At 42.0% G+C, this 23425-nt stretch overlaps 3 protein-coding genes across 6 annotated transcripts; 2 read left to right on the forward strand and 1 right to left on the reverse strand.

Moving 5' to 3' along the window:
• The first annotated feature begins 425 nt into the window (after positions 1–425).
• Positions 426–11497, forward strand: LOC143474992 (glutamate-rich protein 6). Of its 3 annotated transcripts, none has more exons than XM_076972689.1 (10): positions 426–1522; positions 1629–1733; positions 1866–1952; positions 2094–2269; positions 2380–2444; positions 8072–8238; positions 8360–8442; positions 9093–9245; positions 9364–9586; positions 9891–11497. In XM_076972689.1, the coding sequence occupies exons 2-10, from the start codon at positions 1632–1634 to the stop codon at positions 10140–10142; spliced, it is 1308 nt and encodes a 435-aa protein (XP_076828804.1). In that variant the 5' UTR covers positions 426–1522; positions 1629–1631; the 3' UTR covers positions 10143–11497. The 3 variants fall into 3 exon arrangements, with proteins under 3 accessions (XP_076828804.1, XP_076828803.1, XP_076828805.1); XM_076972688.1 differs by having other exon boundaries at positions 573–1522; positions 9882–11497; XM_076972690.1 differs by lacking the exons at positions 426–1522; positions 1629–1733 and having other exon boundaries at positions 1868–1952; positions 2071–2269; positions 9882–11497.
• A 520-nt stretch (positions 11498–12017) lies between these two features.
• selenot1a (selenoprotein T, 1a) lies at positions 12018–16438 on the reverse strand. 2 transcript variants are annotated; one of them, XR_013120896.1, is made up of 6 exons: positions 16237–16438; positions 14706–14816; positions 14099–14225; positions 13497–13584; positions 12828–13018; positions 12018–12644 (listed from the first exon to the last, which is right to left on the reverse strand). XR_013120896.1 is itself a non-coding variant. In XM_076972695.1 (6 exons), exons 1-5 carry the CDS (start codon positions 16362–16364, stop codon positions 12894–12896), a joined length of 579 nt encoding a protein of 192 aa, XP_076828810.1. In that variant the 5' UTR covers positions 16365–16436; the 3' UTR covers positions 12018–12644; positions 12852–12893. The 2 variants fall into 2 exon arrangements, 1 of the variants encoding a protein (XP_076828810.1); XM_076972695.1 differs by having other exon boundaries at positions 12852–13018; positions 16237–16436.
• A 1119-nt stretch (positions 16439–17557) lies between these two features.
• Positions 17558–20600, forward strand: LOC143475275 (stress-associated endoplasmic reticulum protein 1-like). Its single transcript, XM_076973063.1, has 3 exons — positions 17558–17818; positions 18122–18197; positions 19816–20600. Exons 1-3 carry the CDS (start codon positions 17738–17740, stop codon positions 19854–19856), a joined length of 198 nt encoding a protein of 65 aa, XP_076829178.1. The 5' UTR covers positions 17558–17737; the 3' UTR covers positions 19857–20600.
• The last annotated feature ends 2825 nt before the right edge of the window (positions 20601–23425 follow it).

Below are 23425 nucleotides of genomic sequence, written 5' to 3' on the forward strand. Positions count from 1 at the left end.
GTGGAGGGGGGATTATGGTGTGGGGCTGTTTTTCAGGAGCTGGGCTTGGCACCTTATTTCCAGTGAAAAGAACTCTGAATGCTTCAGCATACCAAGACATTTTGGACAATTCCATGCTCCCATCTTTTTGGGAAGAGTTTGGAGCTGGCCCCTTCCTCTTCCAACATGACTGTGCACCAGTGCACAAATCAAGGTCCATAAAGACATGGATGGCAGAGTCTGATGTGGATGAACTTGACTGCCCTGCACAGAGTCCTAACCTCAACTCGATAGAACACCTTTGGGATGAATTAGAAGAGGAGACTGAGAGCCAGGCCTCACAAATGTGCTTCTGGAAGAATGGTAAAAAATCCTTATAAACACACCTAAACCTTGCGGACAGCCTTCCCAGAAGAGTTAAAGCTATTCTAGCTGCAAAGGGTGGACCAACGTCATTATTGAATCCTATGGATTAGGAATGGGATGTCACTTAAGGTCATATGTCAAGGAAAGGGAGCGAATACTTTTGGCAATATATATATATATATACACACACACACACACACACACGTAGCTTCTCAAATAACACTTCTGTGGTGTTTTGCAGTGCACCAAGTATTAAATACCCTAGTACAAATACCGCTGTATTCTCCACACACCACCAAGACTTCAGGACATGAGTCCTATCTGCAGGACTTTGCTGCCCACAGCGATTGTGCAGTGCTCACTGATGTATACACAACTAATCACTGTAACCTCACCTCCCTCCACACTCACTGCATGAATGATCCTAATTAGTCCTGCATGTACTCTCATTTCCATCGGTCCCCACAAGGACGTTTATGAACAGCCGTTTCTGTGTGGATCACCAGTTTCTTAACCGCAGGGGAGTTTAATATCTTATGACACCCATTTAATATCATACCCACTGAATATCAGATTTAGTCAAGTAAAACCTGGTGGTCAAATACAGTGAAATGTTTTCAAGGTTATTCAAAAGGTGAGTGAATTCAGGACAGAAATGAGCGTTCTGCCAGCCTACAACAAGTCCACATTACAACACTTCCCTTTGTACTTTGGTCCTTAGATCTGGCTGACTGCCATGACTCCCTGCGGGAGCTGGTATTACCAGTACAACGGCTCCTCTATCAGCCCTCTCTCATATCCATGGATACCATCAACACTGTTCAGGCCACAGAAAGACCCGGACAACGCTGCAGGACGCAGCCGCGAGAAGGTTACTCGAGTCACCGTGCGTCCAGATTGGCACATTTGGACGTTCTCGCTTCTACACACGTCAAGTTCTGGTATGATGTCCCAGGTCAGGTAGGGCTGACAAGAGGCGAAGGCCAGATGGTGTGGGGAGATCTGTGGATCAGATCTACACTGGATCAGATCTACGGTGGATCTTCTTCACTGGATTATGTAGATAGAGAGTTGAGAGACTTCAAGCTAAAGAATTTGTCAGTTCATAGATGTGAAACGGTGAGAAGAAATTCTCAGCACCCCACATGGTTTAAGCAGGACAGCAGTTTGAATTCAGGTAAGTGTTGCAGTGGGTTTTGTAAACAGTTTTGCAATGAGCTTTATGCCAGTTTGCCTTGTCCTTGTTCTTCGCGTAGTGCATCTTGGTGTTTCTGGTTCTGTAGCACATGGAGCAGGAGAATCTGGAGATGTCTACGGACCCTGGCCGGGGCTTCCACGGAGTGCTGAGATACAGGAGGGAGTTGCAGGACAGAAGAATCCACCTTCAGGTAGATCCCTCCCTCGCCCGTACTGAGTAACAGTAATGCAGCTTTTCCAAAGAAAGTAATGTGTCAGTTTTTGGTCCATGAGAAATACACAATGTGAATAATTTGAACGTTTTGGGCTTATATATGTTCTAGCCTCAGTCGTACAGCGACCTGTCGGCGACCTGTGAATTTTGTGGCAGAATAGTGAAACTGTTTGAACCAGTGCACACGGACTCAGAGGTGAGTTTAAACAAACCAGGTAAAATCATGAGAAATTTCAGTTTCACACAGTGTTGAATAAAACAGGAACTTCTGCTACTGATTACCAGTAACTTCTCTCCTGCTTGAAACATCTCAGCATCGTCTTCATCCATTCTTCAGGACTTCTGCTGTCTGAGGTACAGGGAGGTTTTTGAGGAGGTGGTCCATGAGACGAGGATGGCCCTGAAGCTGTTTGAGGAACAGCCCGAGAGACGTGCGCAAGCAGGCGACATCTCCAGCACTGGGCAGGAGAAACAGGAGCTAGTAGCAGGGGAGTGGGAGAACGCGCAGCAGAGGTCAGTGACGTTCTGAGACTTCCAAGAGTGACCGATAAGGGCTGTTACGTCTGAATGGATGTTATGATGACGCACTTGCTCTTGGTTGCCCCCATGTGTTTGAAAGACAGATTGCAACAGAAAGAGATGGAGAGGTACTACCTAGAGGCTGCAGTAAGATTGTCTTCAGAGATTAGTGAGTACATGCTCTTATTATAAGGCTTGAAAAGCCCTATATTGTTATCCCTCATACTTCTTCTTCTTCTTCCACACATTTCTGCAATTAATACAACCAGAACCGCTTAATGTACAGACAGTTGAAACTGGGAGAGACTCCACCCCCCCCCCCCCCCCCCACACACACACCCACACCCACACATACATCTCTCACACACACACACATACATCTTTCTCATACCCAATCCACACACACCTCACATACATATACATACATCTCTCTAACACCCACTCTACATGCACATACATCTCTCACACACCACACAGACACACTCATACATACATCTCTCTCATACTCATTCCACACACTTCATACAGACACACACACCTCTCTTATAACCACTCTACACACACACGCATCTCTCTCTCACACACACACACACACACACACACACACACAGACACATACATACCTAAGGAGGTGTTATACACACAATACAGCTGTACAACTTCATACACAATTCTTGGGCCGTTACTATTCAACCTATATATGCTTCCGTTACCACACATCATTAATAAACATGGTATTAGTTATCATCAATATGCAGATGACACTCAACTCTATATTTCGCTAGAACCTAAAGCCCTAAAATCAATTTGCTCACTGTTTGACTGCATAGATGATATACAGACATGGATGTCAACAATTTTCTGCAGTTAAATAAACAGAAGACAGAGGTTCTTGTTCTTGGTAGTGATTCACAAAGGAATGATGTCCAGACTTATTTAAATCAAATGAATCTGAATGCCAGACAATGTGTTAAGAACCTGGGCGTTACCTTTGATAATGAGCTCAGCTTCAAATCACACATCATGACTACATGCAAGACAGCTTATTTTCACCTTCGAAACATCGCTAAGGTCCGAGATATGCTCTCTCCTGCTGACAGTGAAAAACTTGTCCATGCATTTATCACATCAAGGCTAGATTATTGTAACGCTGTTCTATCTGCTCTTCCAAAGAGCTCTATTTCTCACCTACAGCGAGTTCAGAATGCGGCTGCAAGGGTTCTGACCCGCAGGAGAAAGAGAGATCATATTACACCTGCACTCCACTCACTGCACTGGTTACCTGTCAGCTTTAGAATAGATTTTAAGGTTCTAGTCATGGTTTTTAAATGTCTTCATGGTCTTGCCCCTCTTTACCTCAGTGAAATGATGGTTAGATATGTTCCAGTCAGGTCTCTCAGGTCTTCAAACAGTAATCTACTGGTGATTCCTAAAAGCCGATTAAAGATTGGCGAGGGTGCTTTTAGCCACTATGGCCCAAAGCTCTGGAATTCTCTTCCTGAAGAGCTCAGAGGCATTTCATCCCTGCATAGTTTTAAGAACAGTCTCAAAACATTCCTGTTTAGATCCGCTTTTAGTTAAGAAATTCTCAATCTTATCTACTTTATTACATTATGTTGTCTATTATTTTCTAAATCTAATTATCTTAATAGTTTTATCTTATTTACTTTACTTTTTTATTATATTATTTACTTTACTTTTTCACTTTTTATGTTATTTTAATATTTTTATCTTAACATTTTCTTTTTGTCTTTTTGTCTTATCTCTGTCACGGTAAGGCGGCCCCCTACCGGCCGCCTCCGTCCACAGCGGCTGTTGTTGTTGTTGTTTTGTTACGTCATGTGCGTCCCTCAGGTGGGCGGAGCCCGTGATCCGTCTCACCTGAGGGTCGTTTGTTTGCCTATATATGTCTTGTCTTTGTACCAGTTGACCGCTGGTCATTATATCCTTAATTTGGAGATATTGCACGGGTTTTAGGTTTGCACACTTTCTATTAAACCATCCTTTTTCCCTGAGACTTGGCGTGATCGCTTCCTTTTTGTTGCTCACCCCTGCCCGTCACAGAATGACCAGCCACATTTCGGAAGCCGCCGAGTCTCTTTTTCTTTCTCCTTCGTTCGTGGTCATGTCTCGTGGTAAGTGTTTGTCTGCGTGGTGTTTTGTTTGAAGAGCTCCGCCGTGCTTTTGTGTTTTGTGTGTGTGTGTGTGTAGCACGGCGAGGACCAGGGCAGTCTGCCCTGAGACAGCTCTTCGTGTCCGTTGTATGTTGCGAGAGTTCCGCCGTGCGCTTGTGTGTGTGTGGCACGGCGAGGACCAGAGTGTCTGCCTGGGTAGACTCTCGTGTGTGTTATGAATGTGTGTACATGTCGACGAACGTGTGGACCAGTGTTGTCAACTGTTACGTGTAATTCCACGCATGCTCCTCCCCTTAAATGTGTGTTTGGGGGGGACCGGCTGTGGTCCCGTGCCACTGGGTATGGCACGGAGGGCATCTGAGGCGCGTTTGTGTTTTATGTTGGTGTGTGTGTGTGTGTGTGTGTGTGTTTCTGTGCAGGTGCTTCCCCTTGGTGGTGTTGTGGTGTTCCTGGACCTTGTGGGGGTCTCCACCTGGCAGGAGCCCCCTTGTGTTGTGGGGTGACCGGAGCCTGGTCAGGAAGAGCCCCTCCCTAGAGGGATGGGGCCCCCGGATGTTTGGGGACCATGGGGCTCCGGTCTGAGAAGCTCCTGCTGGAGATGGAGATCCTCCCTCCTGCCCGGGGTGACCAGGAGGCCCTTGGGGCTGCTCCCTAGCCCGCGTCGGGGGTGCTCTGGGCCTCGGTCTCTGGCGCTCCTGGGTTGGGTGGAGGAGTCCACCGTGCGATGAGGGGCCCCGGAAGGGGTTGGCTCCCCAGGAGGCTGGGGTGACCCCTAGCCAAGGGCCGGGGTCAGCTCTGGGAGGAGGTAGGTCCAGGAGGAGAAGTAGCCACGCCTCGGGGAGGTAACCTGCACCAACACACACTAAGGACGACAAAGGAGTCGTAGCTCCTCGTCCGCACACCCTTGGGGCTCTCTGGCTAAACGCCGGTTAGGGCGTGAGGGCCCTGTGACCGACCGGGGCGTGGTTTTGTGTTGTTAACGGCCCGGTCGGTCCAGGGTTCCACCCGGGGAGGTGAGCTGTTTAATGTTGTGTGTTTTATGTTCCAGCTCCCGGACGGCAGGAGGTGTGTTCCTGCCTGTCTCTGCCTTCCTGCCCCTTCATGTTTTGTGTGCAGCCGCTGTGTGCCACACACCCAGTGGAGGGGAGTGCGGCTTGGTGGGGGGGTCTGTCACGGTGAGGCGGCCCCCTACCGGCCGCCTCCGTCCACAGTGGCTGTTGTTGTTGTTGTCTGGTGACGTCATGTGCGTCCCTCAGGTGGGCGGAGCCTGTGATCCGTCTCACCTGAGGGTCGTTTGTTTGCCTATATATGTCTTGTCTTTGTACCAGTTGACCGCTGGTCATTATATCCTTAATTTGGAGATATTGCACGGGTTTTAGGTTTGCACACTTTCTATTAAACCATCCTTTTTCCCTGAGACTTGGCGTGATCGCTTCCTTTTTGTTGCTCACCCCTGCCCGTCACAATCTCCTTTTAATGTTTCTTTTTATTTATACTGTAAAGCACTTTGAGTTGCATGTATGTATGAAAGGTGCTATACAAATAAAGATTATTATTATTATTATTATTACACACAACATATGCATCATATATACCATACACACTACACACCACATAGTCCCATGTACCATAACACACACTAGACTCTACTCTCACAACCAGTAGCTCCCCCCACACATGCACACACATACATCTGTCTCATACCCACTCCACACACACACACCTCTCTGATACACACTCCTCACCCACACACACATATGTACATCTCTCACACACAACACAAGGAGGTGTTACCATACACACACTGTACACATTTTCATACATGTTAATGTTCACATACTCACCTTCATACACCACACATACCTAAGGTGTTGTTCAAGTACACAGACACGCAAACACAGACACACACTATGCACACAATACACTCACTGCACAATACACACTCACTCACCTTCTCTCATGCCATATACACACCTTCATTCACACACACACACACACACAAACAGACACATACCCAAAGAGGTGTTCTTCAACTACACAGGCACACAAATGCAGACAGACACTATGCACACACCATGTACACATTGTACATATCTTCATAAACACTGCACATACATCCATACACTCACCTTCATTCATGCCATATACACACCATCATTCACACACAACCACTCTCTCTCACACACACATACACACACACACCGTACCCACTACAATATCATCACATCATACACACAACCACTCTCTCTCACACACACATACACACACACACTGTACCCACTACAATATCATCACATCATATACACAACCACTCTCTCTCACACACACATACACACACACACTGTACACACTACAATATCATCACATCATATACACAACCACTCTCTCTCACACACACATACACACACACACCGTACCCACTACAATATCATCACATCATACACACAACCACTCTCTCTCACACACACATACACACACACACTGTACCCACTACAATATCATCACATCATATACACAACCACTCTCTCTCACACACACATACACACACACACTGTACACACTACAATATCATCACATCATATACACAACCACTCTCTCTCACACATACACACACACACTGTACACACTACAATATCATCACATCATATACACAACCACTCTCTCTCACACACACATACACACACACACCGTACCCACTACAATATCATCACATCATACACACAACCACTCTCTCTCACACACACATACACACACACACCGTACCCACTACAATATCATCACATCATATACACAACCACTCTCTCTCACACACACATACACACACACACTGTACACACTACAATATCATCACATCATATACACAACCACTCTCTCTCACACACATACACACACACACCGTACCCACTACAATATCATCACATCATACACACAACCACTCTCTCTCACACACACACACCGTACCCACTACAATATCATCACATCATATACACAACCACTCTCTCTCACACACACATACACACACACACTGTACACACAATATCATCACATCATATACACAACCACTCTCTCTCACACACACATACACACACACACCGTACACACTACAATATCATCACATCATATACACAACACACCTTCATACACAATACACACCATATACACAACTTCATACACACTGCATACGTTACCAAACACCATACACAGCTTAACACACAGTAAGCTCTACACACATTACACTCTAGGGCACAACTTTTCAAGCGCTATAGTATTTCCTTCAGGAAATGCAAATCTAGTTCTACATGGTCTTCTGAATTGAAACCTAATGACGAATCTACATTATGGATTATGGGGATCATCTTTAAAAATGTGCTTGACACAAAATATATATCAACAGTATGGGTCCTAAACTCTTGTTAATGCACTAATAAAACAAGTTATTATTTTGTTAATTTTTGTTATTTTGTTTGTTTTTTTATTGTTTTGCTATGTTGTTAAACATGTTTTATTTAGTTGACAGATACTGAACCTTTGTGAAAATACTGTCAAAATATGATATATTTATTTATGGTAGATCCTGTAAATAATCTGTCAGCAGTAAATCTTACAGTCTGTGTAGAGTAGATATTGTGAATCATGCCAGTTTCTTTTCACCTTTCTTCAGGTTTATTCCACACCAACACCATCAGTTTCCAGCTGTCTGGCTCTGTGCCCAGGCAGGAGAACCAGGCTCTGAAGCGAGAATGCAGCGAAGGGATCATGTCAGAATCTTGGACCTTGCACAGCACTTCCAGTTCTGGACCGGTTGTGTTTGGACTGTCCCATCATCAGGTAGCTGCATGTGAAGTCATATGTCATCATCACACAAGAGTGACATTGGCGAAAAAATGCCAAATGTAATATTCAAACATAAACTAGGTAACGGTATGATTCCAGCCTTCTTCATTCACAGAGCAATGCAGGCGTCTTCCAGAAGTTTTACTCTGATGGGAATAAATTTCTGACTGGGCTTCCAGATGGTTCTGCTCAAGTTTTGTATGTTTTCCAAAATTACAGTTCATAAAATCTCTGTTGTGGTGGAATTGATGGTGCAGAAGTCGAGGTCTTCTAAGCAGTATTTATTTGGTAGCAAGAGTTACAAAACATACAAGTATAAAAGTTTGATGCAGTAACTCTGAACTGTCTCTCTCAGTCCAGTTTCTTTATAGTCAAAGTGTGTGTAGAAAAAACTAAGGGTGCTGGTTCCCAGGAGCAGTTATCAGTTTCCCTGGGATTCAACCTTGGGTGCATAGAAACAGATAAGCAATATTATCTCTAACTCTGCTGCTGCACAGAAGACTTCAGTCTTACAGAGAAACATCTTCAATATGGTTAGTTAATTACTAAGCAGTGCAAGGAGTACTTTACACAGACTGTTATAATGTCTGCATGAAGATTAACATGAATCACACATGAATATAATCAATATTTCCTTCATACTGTTCAATTTAATGAATGGTGAGAGCTTTTGGTTGAAGATATTCTGGTGAATACATTTGTTTTAATAATTTACATTTTAATTTGATGTCACAAACCATTTTACATCACGGATAGAGACTGGCATCAACACTCCAAAAATGAAAACAATGCTAACCCTAACCCTATGCATTATATGTGAATATTTTCCTTATTCCTTGGTCATGTAGCTATCCCTCAGGAAATCTGGCCATCATCCTTCTCACAAATGACAGTGAGAATGTGTGTGTTGTTCACGATGATCTCACCCCCCACTGCCCAATCAGAGCCTTGTTTCAGTCCAGTGGCAGGGCCACGTGTTACCATGGCAATGGCAATGTCTGGTAAGGTCAAACCGTACGCTTTGTCTTGGCCTGCGAGTGGATTGATTATTGATTGACACTGTGAGACAAGAGCACTTGATAGGAGGGCTACAGATTAACCAGTATTCATCTCATTCAGGCTGAGCATGGACACATGGGGAGGACAGACTCTGGATGAGGGAGGAGCCAGGACATGTAGGTGGAGCTGGAGTGACCACACCCCAACGCCCACGCCCCTCAGACCCATCTTCCTGTCCCTTAACCAAAACGTGGGGGTCAGAGTTCTGGGGCGGCAGTATGTCTTTGTGACGTTCCTGGCATCAGGACAGCAGGCTCGGTTCAGAGTCGGCAGCTGTGTGAAGGTACGTCTTTAATCTGCATCTGTACCCATCTACGCCCGCAAATGAATCAAGAGACTGTCTAATATTCATAACTCCGCTTTCCTAAAAGTGACGTGCAGAGAAGATTTGATCTTGAAAGAATCCTTCATGGTAAACCAGTATTAACAGCAAAAATTAGCTTAGCCGGAAAATTCTCTCCAGCAAAAAATTGATTAGAAAGCAAAAGTAATGTTGCGAAAGTACCAACATTACAGTGGAGGTAGAATTTAGAGACTTGATGACCATGTCTCGTTCATATCCTGCTTCTTTCCGTAAGCGTACCCAGCTGAAGGATGGAGACCCCCGCCTCCGCGCACCACCCCTGTGCAAAGAAGAGCTGTTACTGCTGGCGTGCCGCGTTTACATCCGGCTGGTGCTCACGCAGACCGACCGCCGCCCGCCCGCTGCCCCCCGGCCGCTCACGGTCCCTCCCAGCCTCCGGGCCGTGGGCCGCAAACTCCTGCAGCTCAGCCACAGGCTGCACATGGAGGACAGAGATGGGGTCTTCATCCAGCACTGCCTGCAGGACTGCCAATGAGGACTGCCGGATATAATCAAAGCGCCATCTTACCCACGAATGCAAAGACTGCTTGTTTATGTAAAGCATATTGTCACATGCAAATGAGCACATGCACAGTAAAGCCTCTTAGGTTTAGTGTACCGCAGATTTGTTAGCATCAACTTTCATTGGGGCATCACAGACTCCTGGTTTACAAGTGTTTAAAAGAGTGAAGTTTAAAAGAGAACCCCATTGAGCTATAACCAAATACTAATGCTTGGTCTTGCAGCGGTATAAACACCACCTAGATTTCTGTAGCTTAGGTAATTACAAGAAACAATAATAAAATGGTTAAAATATTTTTTCAATTGTTGCCCATATGGACCGTTCACCTCGAGATTACATAAACCGCTCCAAGTGGGTCAGTGCATGTGATCAAGTGCATGTGATAAAACTTCACCTGAGGCAATCTTGTGACCAAGCCAAGACTGGCCCTCCAAAAACTTTAATAAAACTGAGGGCTACTTAAACAAGAGCACACTGCAGCCGAAACCGTAAGGCCTAGACACATCAAACTTGCCAATCTTGTTCTCTAGGTCTAAAGGACCTCACCCACTTATAGGGACTCACACTGGCCTGATGGTTGCGCTATAGCACACTGTGTGGCATTGTGGCCCATATCTCCCACACCATAAGTCATAGAACCACAATTCCACTTCCTATGCATTCCGTGGCTCAATTCAATAGACAATTCATATACAACTATGATGCTCCGCCCACTTTGTTGTTTTTTTTGCCAATTTGCATAATATGCTAAACCTTTTGCAAACTAGTCCAAAGGTTTTTTATATGATCATCACAAGCATGGTGTCAAACAATTCACAAGAATGGCCTAATCAAGAAGTATCAACAACATTTTGACTGGCTGTCACATGTCAATAAATAACTTTGAGGCAGGGCCTAATTTAATTTAACAGCTATATCTCAGCAATGTTTTCTTCAGTCTTCATGAAACTTCATAGGTTCAGAGGACATGACTGAGGTCTGAGGTCAAAGCTGGCTAGGGTTGTCCAATAGGGGATGCTATAACTCTCACCAACCATTGGTCAGATCAAGCCAAAACTTTATAGGCAGCATCATGGGGTCAAGTGGTACCAAGGCACACAATGATGACATCATCACTCAAAAAACATGGCCTCCATTCGCCAATTAATTGGTTTTGGCCATTCAACAGGCTTATCATAGGTACATACACATGAAACTGGCATGGTATGTTCAAGTACACACCCTCTACATACTCAAACTGAAAGGTTTCCCTGAAATGGTTTCCCTTATCAAGACAAACTTGGACTCCTATGATTCTATGCAGAATTCCTAGCAACTTTGTAATTACATGTGCTTTGCAAAAATGTACAAAATTTTCACTATTATGAAATTTGTAGCATTTTCACTCCATCACCTTAAATCACATTGCAATGCTCAGCAGACTGTGACAGGCAAATATCTTCAATAATATCCTACGGTTTTCACAAATTAATATTTTTCATATGCATCACAATGCTACCATCATAATACATCAAATTGACATTTCAATAACTCTGACCTAGTATATCTGATTGTTATGAAAATTGACCTGCACATTCACATGGCCATCATGGTGATATGTGTCAAGTTTTCCATGACCATTGTGGCGATAGGTGCCAAATCCATTCACAAACGGCTCTACAATGGATATTTTCAGTTTCCATGCTGAGCAGTACAGGTAGGGATAGAGAACTGCCAAGCCACACACATACACACAAAGCTAATCTCATCATGTGATTTAGTTCTATGATCTGAAACATTTTGCCATTACAAATTTTGTGACCTTTTGGCCCTGTGTGCCTCATAAGCCGGTTAAATGGAAACTGACTCTTAAGAGCATGCTTTATGTATTAAAATCAATGCTTAATTATTTACTCCAAACTGTTCATTTCCTATATGTCCCCTGGCCCTTTAGGGGGTTGCCCCCCGTTACATGCTTGAACCCCCCCATCGGTGCTTGTAGCTATATTTTTTATTATCTTTTCCGTTAACGTGTTCAGCAATACAAAGAAATGTAAATGTTAGGGAGCTCAATAAAGTAACCAACATACTGTAATGTTAAATAATCATGATTGGGTCAGATGAAAAAGTTAAGAAAGTTACTGAATCAATTAGTAAACACTACAAAAGACCATGTTTAAGACAATCAGTAGTAACTGGAAGGAGGAAAGATCCCTCCTGGCCACTTTAAGCCCAGTAGTGAAGATTCTCTCTTGCTAAAACAGATGTAAATCCTTAATTGAACAGTTATTCCGCAGCATATTGGCTTCAAACGTTTGTTAGCAAATGTCCAAAGCCGTTTCCATGGAGCCTGAACCGTCATCTGTGGGTGGAGCCTCTCCAGGGGGCGTGGTGAGGAGGGAGCGGGACATCTGGCCTACACTAGTAGATCTTCTACTTTCAGCGCAAACCTTCATAAACGTCTCCTCACAACCGTAGGAGAGATCCACCTCAAGGCTGGAGAAATGAGTTAGTGGTCAGACTGAAGAACACGGAGAGAAACACATTTTCTTATAATGGATGGCAACTGGTTTTATAGAAGTATGAAAAACATGATTTCCCCCCCCTAGTGTAATACAGATTATATTCCATTACTGAGTACACATCTTTCACAAAAAGGTACTGAATGAAATGGCATACGGATTGTTTGACAGCTGTGCGTACATGAAGAGGCTCTGGGTTCCAGTCAGCAGGGCAGAGACAGGGTTAGGAGTGATGGCGTAGAGCTCCGTCCATGGGCACATTCATCTTCATCTCGTTCTCCAGGATCTGCACCAGCTGCTGCATTGAGGGCAGGTGGCCTGACTCCAGCTTGGACCACACTGGAACATCTAAGCAGAGTCACAACGCCCAGCTGTTACCCTGTTATCACTGGTGAAAGCTTCCACACCTGGTACGGGCAAGCATTTGAACGAGCCTAGCATATATCTGATCTGCTATAGCATGATTCCATAGTTTTTTGCTGTGTAACTGGGAGAAAAACCATAAAGATATATAAGAAAGGACCAGATGACTATAGGACTAGTTGCAGAACTTGCAGAACTAGCAGAACTAGCAGAACTAGCCTTTAAGAAGGTAAAATGGGTGTGATGAGAATGCTCATTTACATAATGCCGTTAGCAAAACGAGCACTTAAGTATATTGGATAAACAAAATGGACAAAGCAGTGAACAAGATATTCTTAATCCCCAGAGTTCTCAAGTTGTTTAATCACCAGAAATCCTATCACACACTAATGCATATTATGAGTTGAAGACATTTTCCCCCGATTGCTGACAAACTGAAAAAATTTTGGAGAAGGGGCCTTACCATTCAGTGAGATCTCAAAAGCACCTGTGGACATACACTGGTTTTCAATCATGTTGCTGAAGAAAAACACCATCATGCAGGCGTATATCTTGATTTGAAAAAGGGGGGGGTGACAAGGCACAATAATTAGAGTCCATGAGTGTCAAGTTCATAAAACACGATGGTAACTGCACTACGAAACGCAAAATGTCATGCAAAATTAATTCCTATTCATGAAGTTACTATAGTGATAAGCGACATGGCGCTAAATTCACCTGTTCAGTCCACGCCAATCAAAATTGGAATGAAAATGAATCTATATGAAAGACACACGCCAAGAGGCCGACGGCTGACCAAGCGTTTGAGACCAATAGTACGCTGAAAACTGCCCCTGCTAAGTTTAACGATTATGGATTCTCATAAATAATGCATTCTTTTTATTTTAGCTTTTGATCTTTCATTTACCTTAAGTTTTTATGATTTTAAATGTGGTTTCATTCTTTTTTATGCAAAACACTTTGAATTACTTCTATATATAAAACAGCCTGGCAGTCAAGCAAAATAAAACCCCATGGAGCAGTCATTGGTTGTAATGCTCTGACAGCAGTGACTCCAGTACTTACCTTATTCTCTTGACTCCATGCCCAAACCCCTGGAGCCTGCATGCCAATGAGGGCAAAGGGGTCCTTGCCTGCAATGATTACTCCAATCAGGAACAGTTTGAAAATAGAGAAAAAGAAAGCAATATGCCTGTGAAAGGACAAATAAAAAAGCTATTAGTCATCATAATAATAAGAATGTTCCCATTACACTTATCCAAGCGGCCTTCCCTGTGTCCTTGACAGAATAGTCACATAACTAACAAAACTACACTGCAACTAGCAAAACATCAAATCTGAGGGAAGGAATCAAGACCAAAAATGTAATTTCTCCAATTTCTCATTTCTCCATTTTTCTCAGTCCCATTATGAGATTGAGGAATACAAATGTTTAAATCCACTAAGAACCTTTTCCTAACATCAAGTAAACAGGAAAACAAAAAATTCTGGGTACGAGATCCACTACCAATTACAAATATTCTTACCTATATAGCAACAAACTTTTGTAATCTCTGATCAAGCATAGTTTAATAAACATTACAGAAAAATGACACTGAACAGGACAAGTCTTGCTCAGGAACACCTTTAAAGGAACGATTTTTTGCAAAGCGACGTGTTTCTTACACCTCACCTGTAAACAGGCAGAGGAAGATAGTTCTCCGCCTCTATGCGGATGTCTGGGAAGCGCTGGTAAAGGGCCTGCGTATACTCCTCAAACACCCGCTTGTATCCTCAGGATATACTAGAGACATGGAACACCAGACACCTCAATTACAGTCATTGACAGATGAACATGTTTGCAACACAAATGTTGTGAATAAGTCACCGTCACACTGTAGCCATGGACAAGGGCATCAGCTCTTGGGCATCAGCTCTTCAGTCAGAGCTGAGCAGAGTGAGCCGCAGCTTCGAGGAACAGTCAGCTGTAATTAAGCAGGTTGCGAAAGGTTTGCCGACGGTCAGACCTGCTTAATTCCAGAAGATGCAACCACATGGGTCACTTTCTGAAGTATGGGTCACTACTCAGCATGTTGGGGTCTTTTATTCAATAGATGACTATGACAAGCTATCCGGAATTTCAGCCTTTTCATTTGCCATCGTCCAGTATTGCCCAATGTGCCATGTTTCCAGTTAGATTTGAGGTATAAAATCAGGTTTTAGGAGCAGATGTGTATGCAGGATTTGTTATTTTTCTGATCAGATATAAATAAATCCATCAGTATGCCTCTGAAATTGCCCCTTTGGCCATTTACCCTTACTGGTATAAGATGTATAAGAGGTATAAGTTGTTGAATAAGTAACTTCAGCGTTGTATTTAAATAAAGATGATCTGGGTTGATTAATGTTTTATGGTGAACTGAAAATGGTGCAACTCTTGTAAATATCAAATATAATATTCTCCGAAGGAGAATCCAGAGGTTTATCCAGAGGTTTTGTCTTAAGCTCAAGATGTTTTAAGATCTAGAAACGCCCTGGTAAATAATATACTAAAAAGAAAGCAGATACTGAGCGCCGAATTTCCATGTATGCGGAATTAGACAGACTAATCTCGTTTTTCGGTTAATCTGCAAGGTATTATATTAGCTTGCTATCTGTTAACGCGCTGCTTTGCTTCGGATGCCATATTAAAATAAACAGTTACAAGCGGACAAGCTCGTATTTAATATAAAACAAATATAAAACAATACAAAACAAAACAATATAAAACAAATATATGTATAACGTTAACGAGCCTTAATTTATAAAGACTTTGCTTGCCTCAGTCTTTTAAGGTAATTCCTTTAGCATGTTTAGCAAGTCACTACTACATTTATGTTTTGTAAATTCAACATGAATTAGATTAATTAATCAAACTCCATTTCATAAGGGCTTAAATATCATCTTAAATATCAGCTTCCTAGATTAGCCAGCTAGCTAACTACCTAGATTATCTAAATTAACAATAGCTCAAGTTCTCACTGAAAGAAAGGGGAATATCTAAGGGGTAGGTTACTTAAAACAGAGAATATATAAAGTATTTGATGACTTTATCTAGTTTGTTGAGATATATCCACTCGAAATGAAACAGTCGTGTCCGTGTTTTAAGGTCCGAGTACCGGCGTAATCTAGCATAGCTCACTAACCAACATCATTACTGGCAGGTTCATTTGACGTTTTCTTACCAAATCTGGAACTTAAGAAGTGGACCCGTTGCAAATTGCATCTTCATCTTTTTAACGCCGCTGTTGTCACCAGAAGCGCAATACAGAGAACCGCACAACATTAAAACGGAGAGAAGTAACCGACGCATGATGTCCAGACGTGGGGCAGCAGGCTAACGCCGGTGGTGGAGCAGACAGGCCGTGGAGTGCCAGGGTTGCCAAGTCCTACAAGAATATCCAACCCAAAGTCAGTGTAAAACCCGCCCTTCAGAAGCTTAAACTAGCCCAATGCACATGTCTGTCACAGATTTTAAACCAAGTAGCAAAACTGAGTCTATGACTTAGTATTTTGTTTATGAGGAATTTATTATTAGTACTGCTATTTATATTAGTCATTAATAATATTGTAACATTGTAATATTGTATTAGTGTTTTATTAGTTATTTTATATCAGGTTTATATCCCAGTCAAGAACATTTAATAGTAACATAATTGGCAAAAAAGAAAATAACTTTTACTTAATCATTTCTTGCTTGCTGTTTTCTCTTCACATTGTGTGTCTGTTGCGCTCTCTCTCTCTCTCTCTCTCTCAAGATTCAAAGAAGCTTTATTGGAATGACTGTAGTTACAACAATATTGCCAAAGCATTACAAATCATCTCTCTCTCTCTCTCTCTCTCTCTCTCTCTCGGCTGGATTTTCAAACAAGCCCAATTTGGCGTGAATAACGCGAACTTGGCAACTCTGGGTGTGATTAGCGGATACGGGCCGTGTCGAATTCATCAAAGTCCTCCGGAACTATAGAAAGCAGCAGGCACGATAACTACACATAAAAACAATGCATTTTGTTTTCAGTTTCCCCAAGGACCCCTCGCAGTAACATATCGCAATCGCTGTAAAAAAATTAGATTCCACGTTTGCGTGGATTAAACATAAAATAAATGTAAAAAAGAATTTCGTTATTTAATCAATGTCACAGTTCACTCCCAGTTTGACACGGAAACCAAAAAAGCAAAAGCCAAAAAAACGACAAAAGAATCAATTCACAAAATCGCTGGTACCACACTGCAGTAGTCAGCGTTTGATTTTCGACTTTTATTTTGAAAAGACGTAGAAGCGCTTATCGACTCGCTAGCTATGTTGTCTTTACACATCTTCAAAATGAAAGCAATAGTGTATGAATAACTTTACAATAAATAAAAAAATACTAAGGTTTTTGCGCGTACACGTTATAATTTTGTAAAATCAGTCCATCCCTGCACGAACGATCAGATAATTTAACTACTGTGGTTAAGAGCGCAAACTGTATTATTGTTTTTTTGGTTGGACCGAGAAGACGCACGTACGACCTTCCGGTTGAGGCGGAGTTCAGTTTTTGAGTACGTAGACATAAACCCAGATAACTTTCTTCCTCGCTCTCTTGAAAATCTCCCACCTCCGTTGACCGGTGTAGCTTGCTAGCTACGTGACGTCGTTTCAGACCAGTATCTTCCGTACATTCGCCCCCACACGTACCTGTGAGGATGGTGGCCAAACAGAGGATCCGCATGGCCAACGAGAAGCACAGCAAGAACATCACCCAGAGAGGCAACGTGAAGACCTCCGTAAGACCTCCGACATTCAGCCTCGCCTGCGTGAAACGTGTCAAACCTGGTCTGCTCCCAGGTGTAAAACGCAAATAATGTTTGTTATGGTTCAGAAAAACAGTATTTTGACATATTCCAGGACGAGAAAGCTCATCTACATGATACTAAATCATAACCCATGATATATTATTTCATGTCAAACTATTCTCGTGATATCTCTGGTTTTGGTCTCTCCTTCATAGTTTAGTCTGTACGAAAACGAGCGATATAACGTTCATGAACACGGCAGAATATTCATGTCGGTGTTTATTACTTCCACAGAAAAATACCAACGATGACAAAGTTTCAGTGGGACCGTGGCTTCTGGCTCTCTTCATTTTTGTTGTATGCGGGTCAGGTAAGATGTTGAAGCAACCGCCCTCCGGCCTGAACCACCCATCAGGGTTTAGTCCACAGCCACTTGTCCCCACATTTACTCACTTTGGATGGTACTGGTTTTAGTCAGCTCAAAATGTTTACATCTTATTCAAATATTAATTAATATTTTATTATGTAAATTATAATTATGCATTGGGTATATGATGTGATTAAGCCTTGCTATTGCTTTATTTTAAACGAATATATAATAACAAACATATAATAACCGTAAATGATAAGTACATAATATGTGTATTGAATTACATTTGAGGCAAAAGGCCACCCAGTCAATATGAAGTATATTGAGTAGGTTAATATATGTTAAACGAATTAAACATTAGCTTAAAAATAGTGGAAGTCATGTAGACCTAATTGTTACATGGTTACATTATAAAATTATTACATATAAAAGCACTATTAATTTTGCTGATTTGTAACATAAAAGTCAAATTAGCTTTCCAACTCTAAAGGTGTATCTACAGCTGTAGTATTTCATAATTACGGGTCAGTTTCACTATGTACAAATTGCAAAGGTATAGGAGGAAACTGATGTGCAGTTACAAAGGTGAATTTTCAAATTATATCACAGCAGACACATTTTATTTGTGCAGTTGTTATTATGTACAAAGAAATCCAAATGTTATGATGGTAAAACCTGAGATGGTTTAGGTATCGGTCCTAAACTGATGTTGCATTTTATTTTTATTTCTGGACACAAAGTATACCTGTGTCTACATCCTGCATTCCTATTACCTTTATCAAATGGTGTGGTTGCTTTTTTGTTTTGTTTTGATCCATGATGTTTTTACATTTGGGAACATACTTTACCACTATACAATTTTGAAAATCCTTGCACTAAAGTGATAGCCAAGATAAGGATGTTTGGCCTCCCCGTGCAAACATAATAGTCTTGCAGGTGTAGCTGCTCTCACATCACTCTTTTCAATAACAACAGAAATGTCAAGCTAGACACTAACTCTCCATCAATGAGTTAGGGCCTTAAAATATCTTGCGTTTATTTTATTTAGTAATGCTTTCCTTCATGTTTTCTATAATGCAGGATGCAGAGTTTTAGTTTTTTTTAAACCATGGCCTGGTCACTTTGACCCTGTGCTGTGTTGCTGTAATGATGTGGCAGTGCGTGAGTGCTGGGATCACTGCCAACACTGTCAGCGAATTTCTGTCCATTTAGTGTTCCAAAGAGTATTTGCACTGGGCATTTGACATTTTGCCCTGTGCTTTCTTTTCATCTTGCCCCTAGTTCTGTTTGCCCCTGCCATTTATCTGATTCTAGCAGAGAGGTGAAACAAACAGAAAAGATACTCTACTTTCCAAGCTTGGAAAAATTAGTAGCTGGCTTTTGTTATGCTGAAGAAGGAGATTTAGAAAGGAATTTCAGCTGGTAAGAAATGTAAGTGTGTTGGAATAAAGTTTCAGTCACCAAGACCCTTCTGGCGTGCTCTAAAAGAGGTCCTTGAATATAACTGGTCTTGCAACATTTTAACTGAAGCTGAAGGAGTTCTCCAGAGATGTCTTGTCATGGTCTTCAGAATTAAAATGGCAATCTTTTCAATCATATTTTGTTTTTCTATCCACAGCAATATTCCAGATCATTCAGAGCATCCGGATGGGAATGTAAGAAGATGTGAGGTTCAACCGCGTGGTGGTGATTCGCCATTCCAGAGTCCACTTGCTGTTCCTAACTTCACAACAGAGGAATTCCTGCCAGTATCTTCAGTGGCATCCAGTTAATTTTAGATCATTTCTGTTCCTTCTCTCAGAGGTTGACCAACATACAGTTCCTCATTTGTGGTGTATTGTATTGAGGAAATTTGAAAGCTGTTAATTGCAAACTGTGATCAGTTGCAATTATTGTATAGGCTAAATAAGCTAAATATAGAAAGATATCATGTGAAGTTTTTTTTAACGTTCCTCTGAGATTATTTTGCATTTTATTGTTTTTTTTTCCCCCCTCCAAATGAAGTGGTACCCCCAACCTTTAATATTTAAACTGACCAAGCAATGGACACTTTGCACGAGGTGGAAATTTCAAAAGAAGAAACAGACCTGTGAAAATCAGTCTAACAAAAATGCAACACCTCTGACATTCTTGACCACAAATGTATTTTTCTTTTAAATTCCTTTCTGATGCTGTGATTTGTTACAGCGTGTCTTATAGCTGGCTTTATGTGTTTCTGAGAAGTCGACTGTCGCTGGTTCTAATGTTTGGCACAATGTAAGGGTTTCATCTCATTTCTCCTGCTCAGGCACGTAGTGCTCTTTAGCGTTCTCCATGGGGCCATCGAAATCTGCCCTCTCAAACTTGGACAATGCTCCTTTAGGACCATGGGGACAGTTGGGTTGAAATAAAATGTCACTCGGAGCATGCGTTGTTTTTGTTTTGCCTTTTTGTCAATCGTTTTTTGTGGTGCATGGAAACGTGGGAAGGATAGGCCCCATTGATCAGACAGAGTTCGGTGGACGTGTATAATTAACTACTTTGCCAGAAGCTACAACAAACTGATAAACAACTACACTGAAGTAACTTCAGTAAAAAGTAGTCAGCTACTTTGAAGTGACTTCATGAGAAACGGTGATTGCCACATATCATCTTGACATAACGATGAGTCATGGACCTCAAAGAACACAGCAGACCTAAATTAAAGGTTTGTGGTGTAATGACATCAATTATATTAGCTCCCAGTGTCATAAAAGCTTTCAAAAAACCTACGAACTTCATATCTTGCTGGTGGCAGCCATGGAAGTCTAGAATGTCTAGTTTCCTTGTCATCACTTTGACATTTGTTCATATATCCTGGAATGAATGGTGGCACTCAGATAGGTTCTCTCAGTCTCACAACAATTATTCATTTCTCTAGTTAATTGTAATTTGCCATTCAGATGTGTCATTAAGTGAAAGTTGGCTATATGCGGACCACTGAGCATTTAAATCTCAAGACTGAAATATAGCCGGTGTGATCAGTGTTCGCTGCCGGAGAACCTCGAGTGATGTGTCACTGTTGTAATATCTTAAAAGGTTATTGCTGAAAGTGGAGCAGGCTTCAACTGCAGCTCTTACACAGAACATGGATGTCATTTGGAGTTCATATCTGCCTGACAAAACCACATTTAAAGTTTCCGTTAACTTTTTCACTTCAGGTAAATACACACATAAAACACTTGGACCTAAAATGAGGGCAAGCACAATTAAATCTTTGGAGTATAATTTTGCCAAGAAACAGTGATCAAATATACAAGCAACTGTTTTGTCATCTGGTAAGTACTATATAATTAGTGGAACTGTATACACAGTGACAGTATCATACATTTTTGCTCTAACATTTTTTCTCATTTACGCAGAGTAGAATATGTTAATTGTCACGTTGAGGACCCCGGCCCCTCCCTTTTGGGCGTGTGTCAACGTTGTCCACGTGCTTTGTCTGCGTCAGTGTATATACGTGGTTAGGGGTTTGTTGTGTGATTAATAAGTCTCACCTGTGAATCGTCTCGTGATCACGTGGGGCTAATGTGGTTTGTCTATTTAATGTGCGCTCGCGCAGTGTCCTGTGCTCGTCGTTGTCTATAGTCTGCACGTTGTGTGCTTTGTGTTTGTTCTCCGTGCGCCGTTGCGCAATATATCATAAATAAAACGTGTCGTTTGGACCGGAGACCTGGACTCGTGTCTCGTCCTTGCTCCAGCACCCCAGCGTCACATTAATGAGATGTTTAGCAACCTGTGGTGAAATAACTAGCTAAACGTGCTACTGAGATTAAGCTAGCATCTTATATGCTACAATCAATTAAGTAGTTAAGTCACAAGGAACAGTGTCGTCGATGCCTTCTCAATTAAAATGCAACACTTCCCAATTTGTAAAGTGTTTCTTTAACTATATTATGCACAGTCTTAAGCTTAGGATAAAATTATGTATCAGTGGAACAAAACAGTTATAACAGTCCATACTTACACAGCAAGCCTGAGGAACTGCCCCCCCGAGACGGCCTGGCCCCCGACACACCGATGCCCACACCCCCAATAACCTTCCTGCGCACCAACCACAGCCATCCTCACTTTTGTTTTGTACCTGCTTCCTTCCCACGAACACACGGACTTCTCAACACACAGCGATACATCTGGGTCCCATTATATGCATGTGCTCATGTGAACCCTGCAACTTTGGACATTTACGCTGACACAACCATTGCACAATACTGTATATCTATATCTTAAACACTACAAACACATCTTACTACAATTGCACATTAACTATATTTTTATAATTGTCCATTTGTTATTATTGTGTATTAATGTACATATCTTTGAACGTGTTTGTGTAGTGCATATTTTTGTTCTATATATTTATTGTGATGGTTTGTGGGCTGGTTTACTGCTAAATTGGTTTCTTGCTTAATGATAATAAAGAACTTTGTTAGCATTCAAATCTTGTTAGAATGCAAAACGCCATTGCCCAAAATAGATCTGGCAGGAAGTTGGCAGGGACTAGGAGAACACAGAGAACACAGAAGAGGAATGAACGTCAATCACATTCTGTAGCAGAAACCATCGCTATAGACCTCCAAACTTAGTGTGGCCTTCAGATCAGTTCAAGAACAGTGTGTAGATATCTCCATGGAATAGGTTTTGATGGCCGAGCAGCTGCAACCAAACCATACATCACGAGGAGCAATGCAAAGTGGCAGATGCAGTGATGTAAAGCATGCTGCCATTGGATTGGAGCAGTGGAGAGCAGTTCTCTGAACTGACGAATCACACGTCTCCGTCTGGCAAGCCGGTGGACAAGTCTGGATTTGGCATGTGCCAGGAGAACGGTATTTGTCTGACTGCATTGTGCCAAATGTAAAGTTTGGTGGAGGAGGTATTATGGTGTGGGGTTGTTTAGTTTGGTGGAAACTGTTGGGATGAATTAGAGCAGAGACTACGAGCCAGGTCTTCTCTTACAACATCAGTGTCTGACCTCACAAATGGTCTTCTAGAAGAATGGTAAAAAAATCCCATCAACACTCCTAAAACTCATGAAAAGCCTTCCCAGAAGAGTTTGTATGCACATTAAGTTTGTATGCATGCAAAGGCAGACAAGGGAATACATATGGTAATATAGTGTATCTACAGCTAACTCAACCACCTACATCATCCACCTATAGTTCACCAAAGTCTAATGTATTTTATTATATAGCGCTTTTCACAAAGCA

This window comes from Brachyhypopomus gauderio, chromosome 14, assembly GCF_052324685.1.
Source record: "Brachyhypopomus gauderio isolate BG-103 chromosome 14, BGAUD_0.2, whole genome shotgun sequence".
NCBI lineage: Eukaryota > Metazoa > Chordata > Actinopteri > Gymnotiformes > Hypopomidae > Brachyhypopomus > Brachyhypopomus gauderio.

Excerpts from the sequence above, each read along its gene's own strand:
- LOC143475275 (XM_076973063.1), top strand. The coding sequence starts at position 17,738 with ATGGTGGCCAAACAGAGGATCCGCATGGCCAACGAGAAGCACAGCAAG. Across the intron at positions 17,819-18,121 it reads GAGGCAACGTGAAGACCTCC|AAAAATACCAACGATGACAA; the intron begins GTAAGACCTCCG and ends TTACTTCCACAG. Across the intron at positions 18,198-19,815 it reads TTTTGTTGTATGCGGGTCAG|CAATATTCCAGATCATTCAG; the intron begins GTAAGATGTTGA and ends TTCTATCCACAG.
- LOC143474992 (XM_076972688.1), top strand. The coding sequence starts at position 1,632 with ATGGAGCAGGAGAATCTGGAGATGTCTACGGACCCTGGCCGGGGCTTC. Across the intron at positions 1,953-2,093 it reads CAGTGCACACGGACTCAGAG|GACTTCTGCTGTCTGAGGTA; the intron begins GTGAGTTTAAAC and ends TCCATTCTTCAG. Across the intron at positions 2,270-2,379 it reads TGGGAGAACGCGCAGCAGAG|ATTGCAACAGAAAGAGATGG; the intron begins GTCAGTGACGTT and ends TTTGAAAGACAG.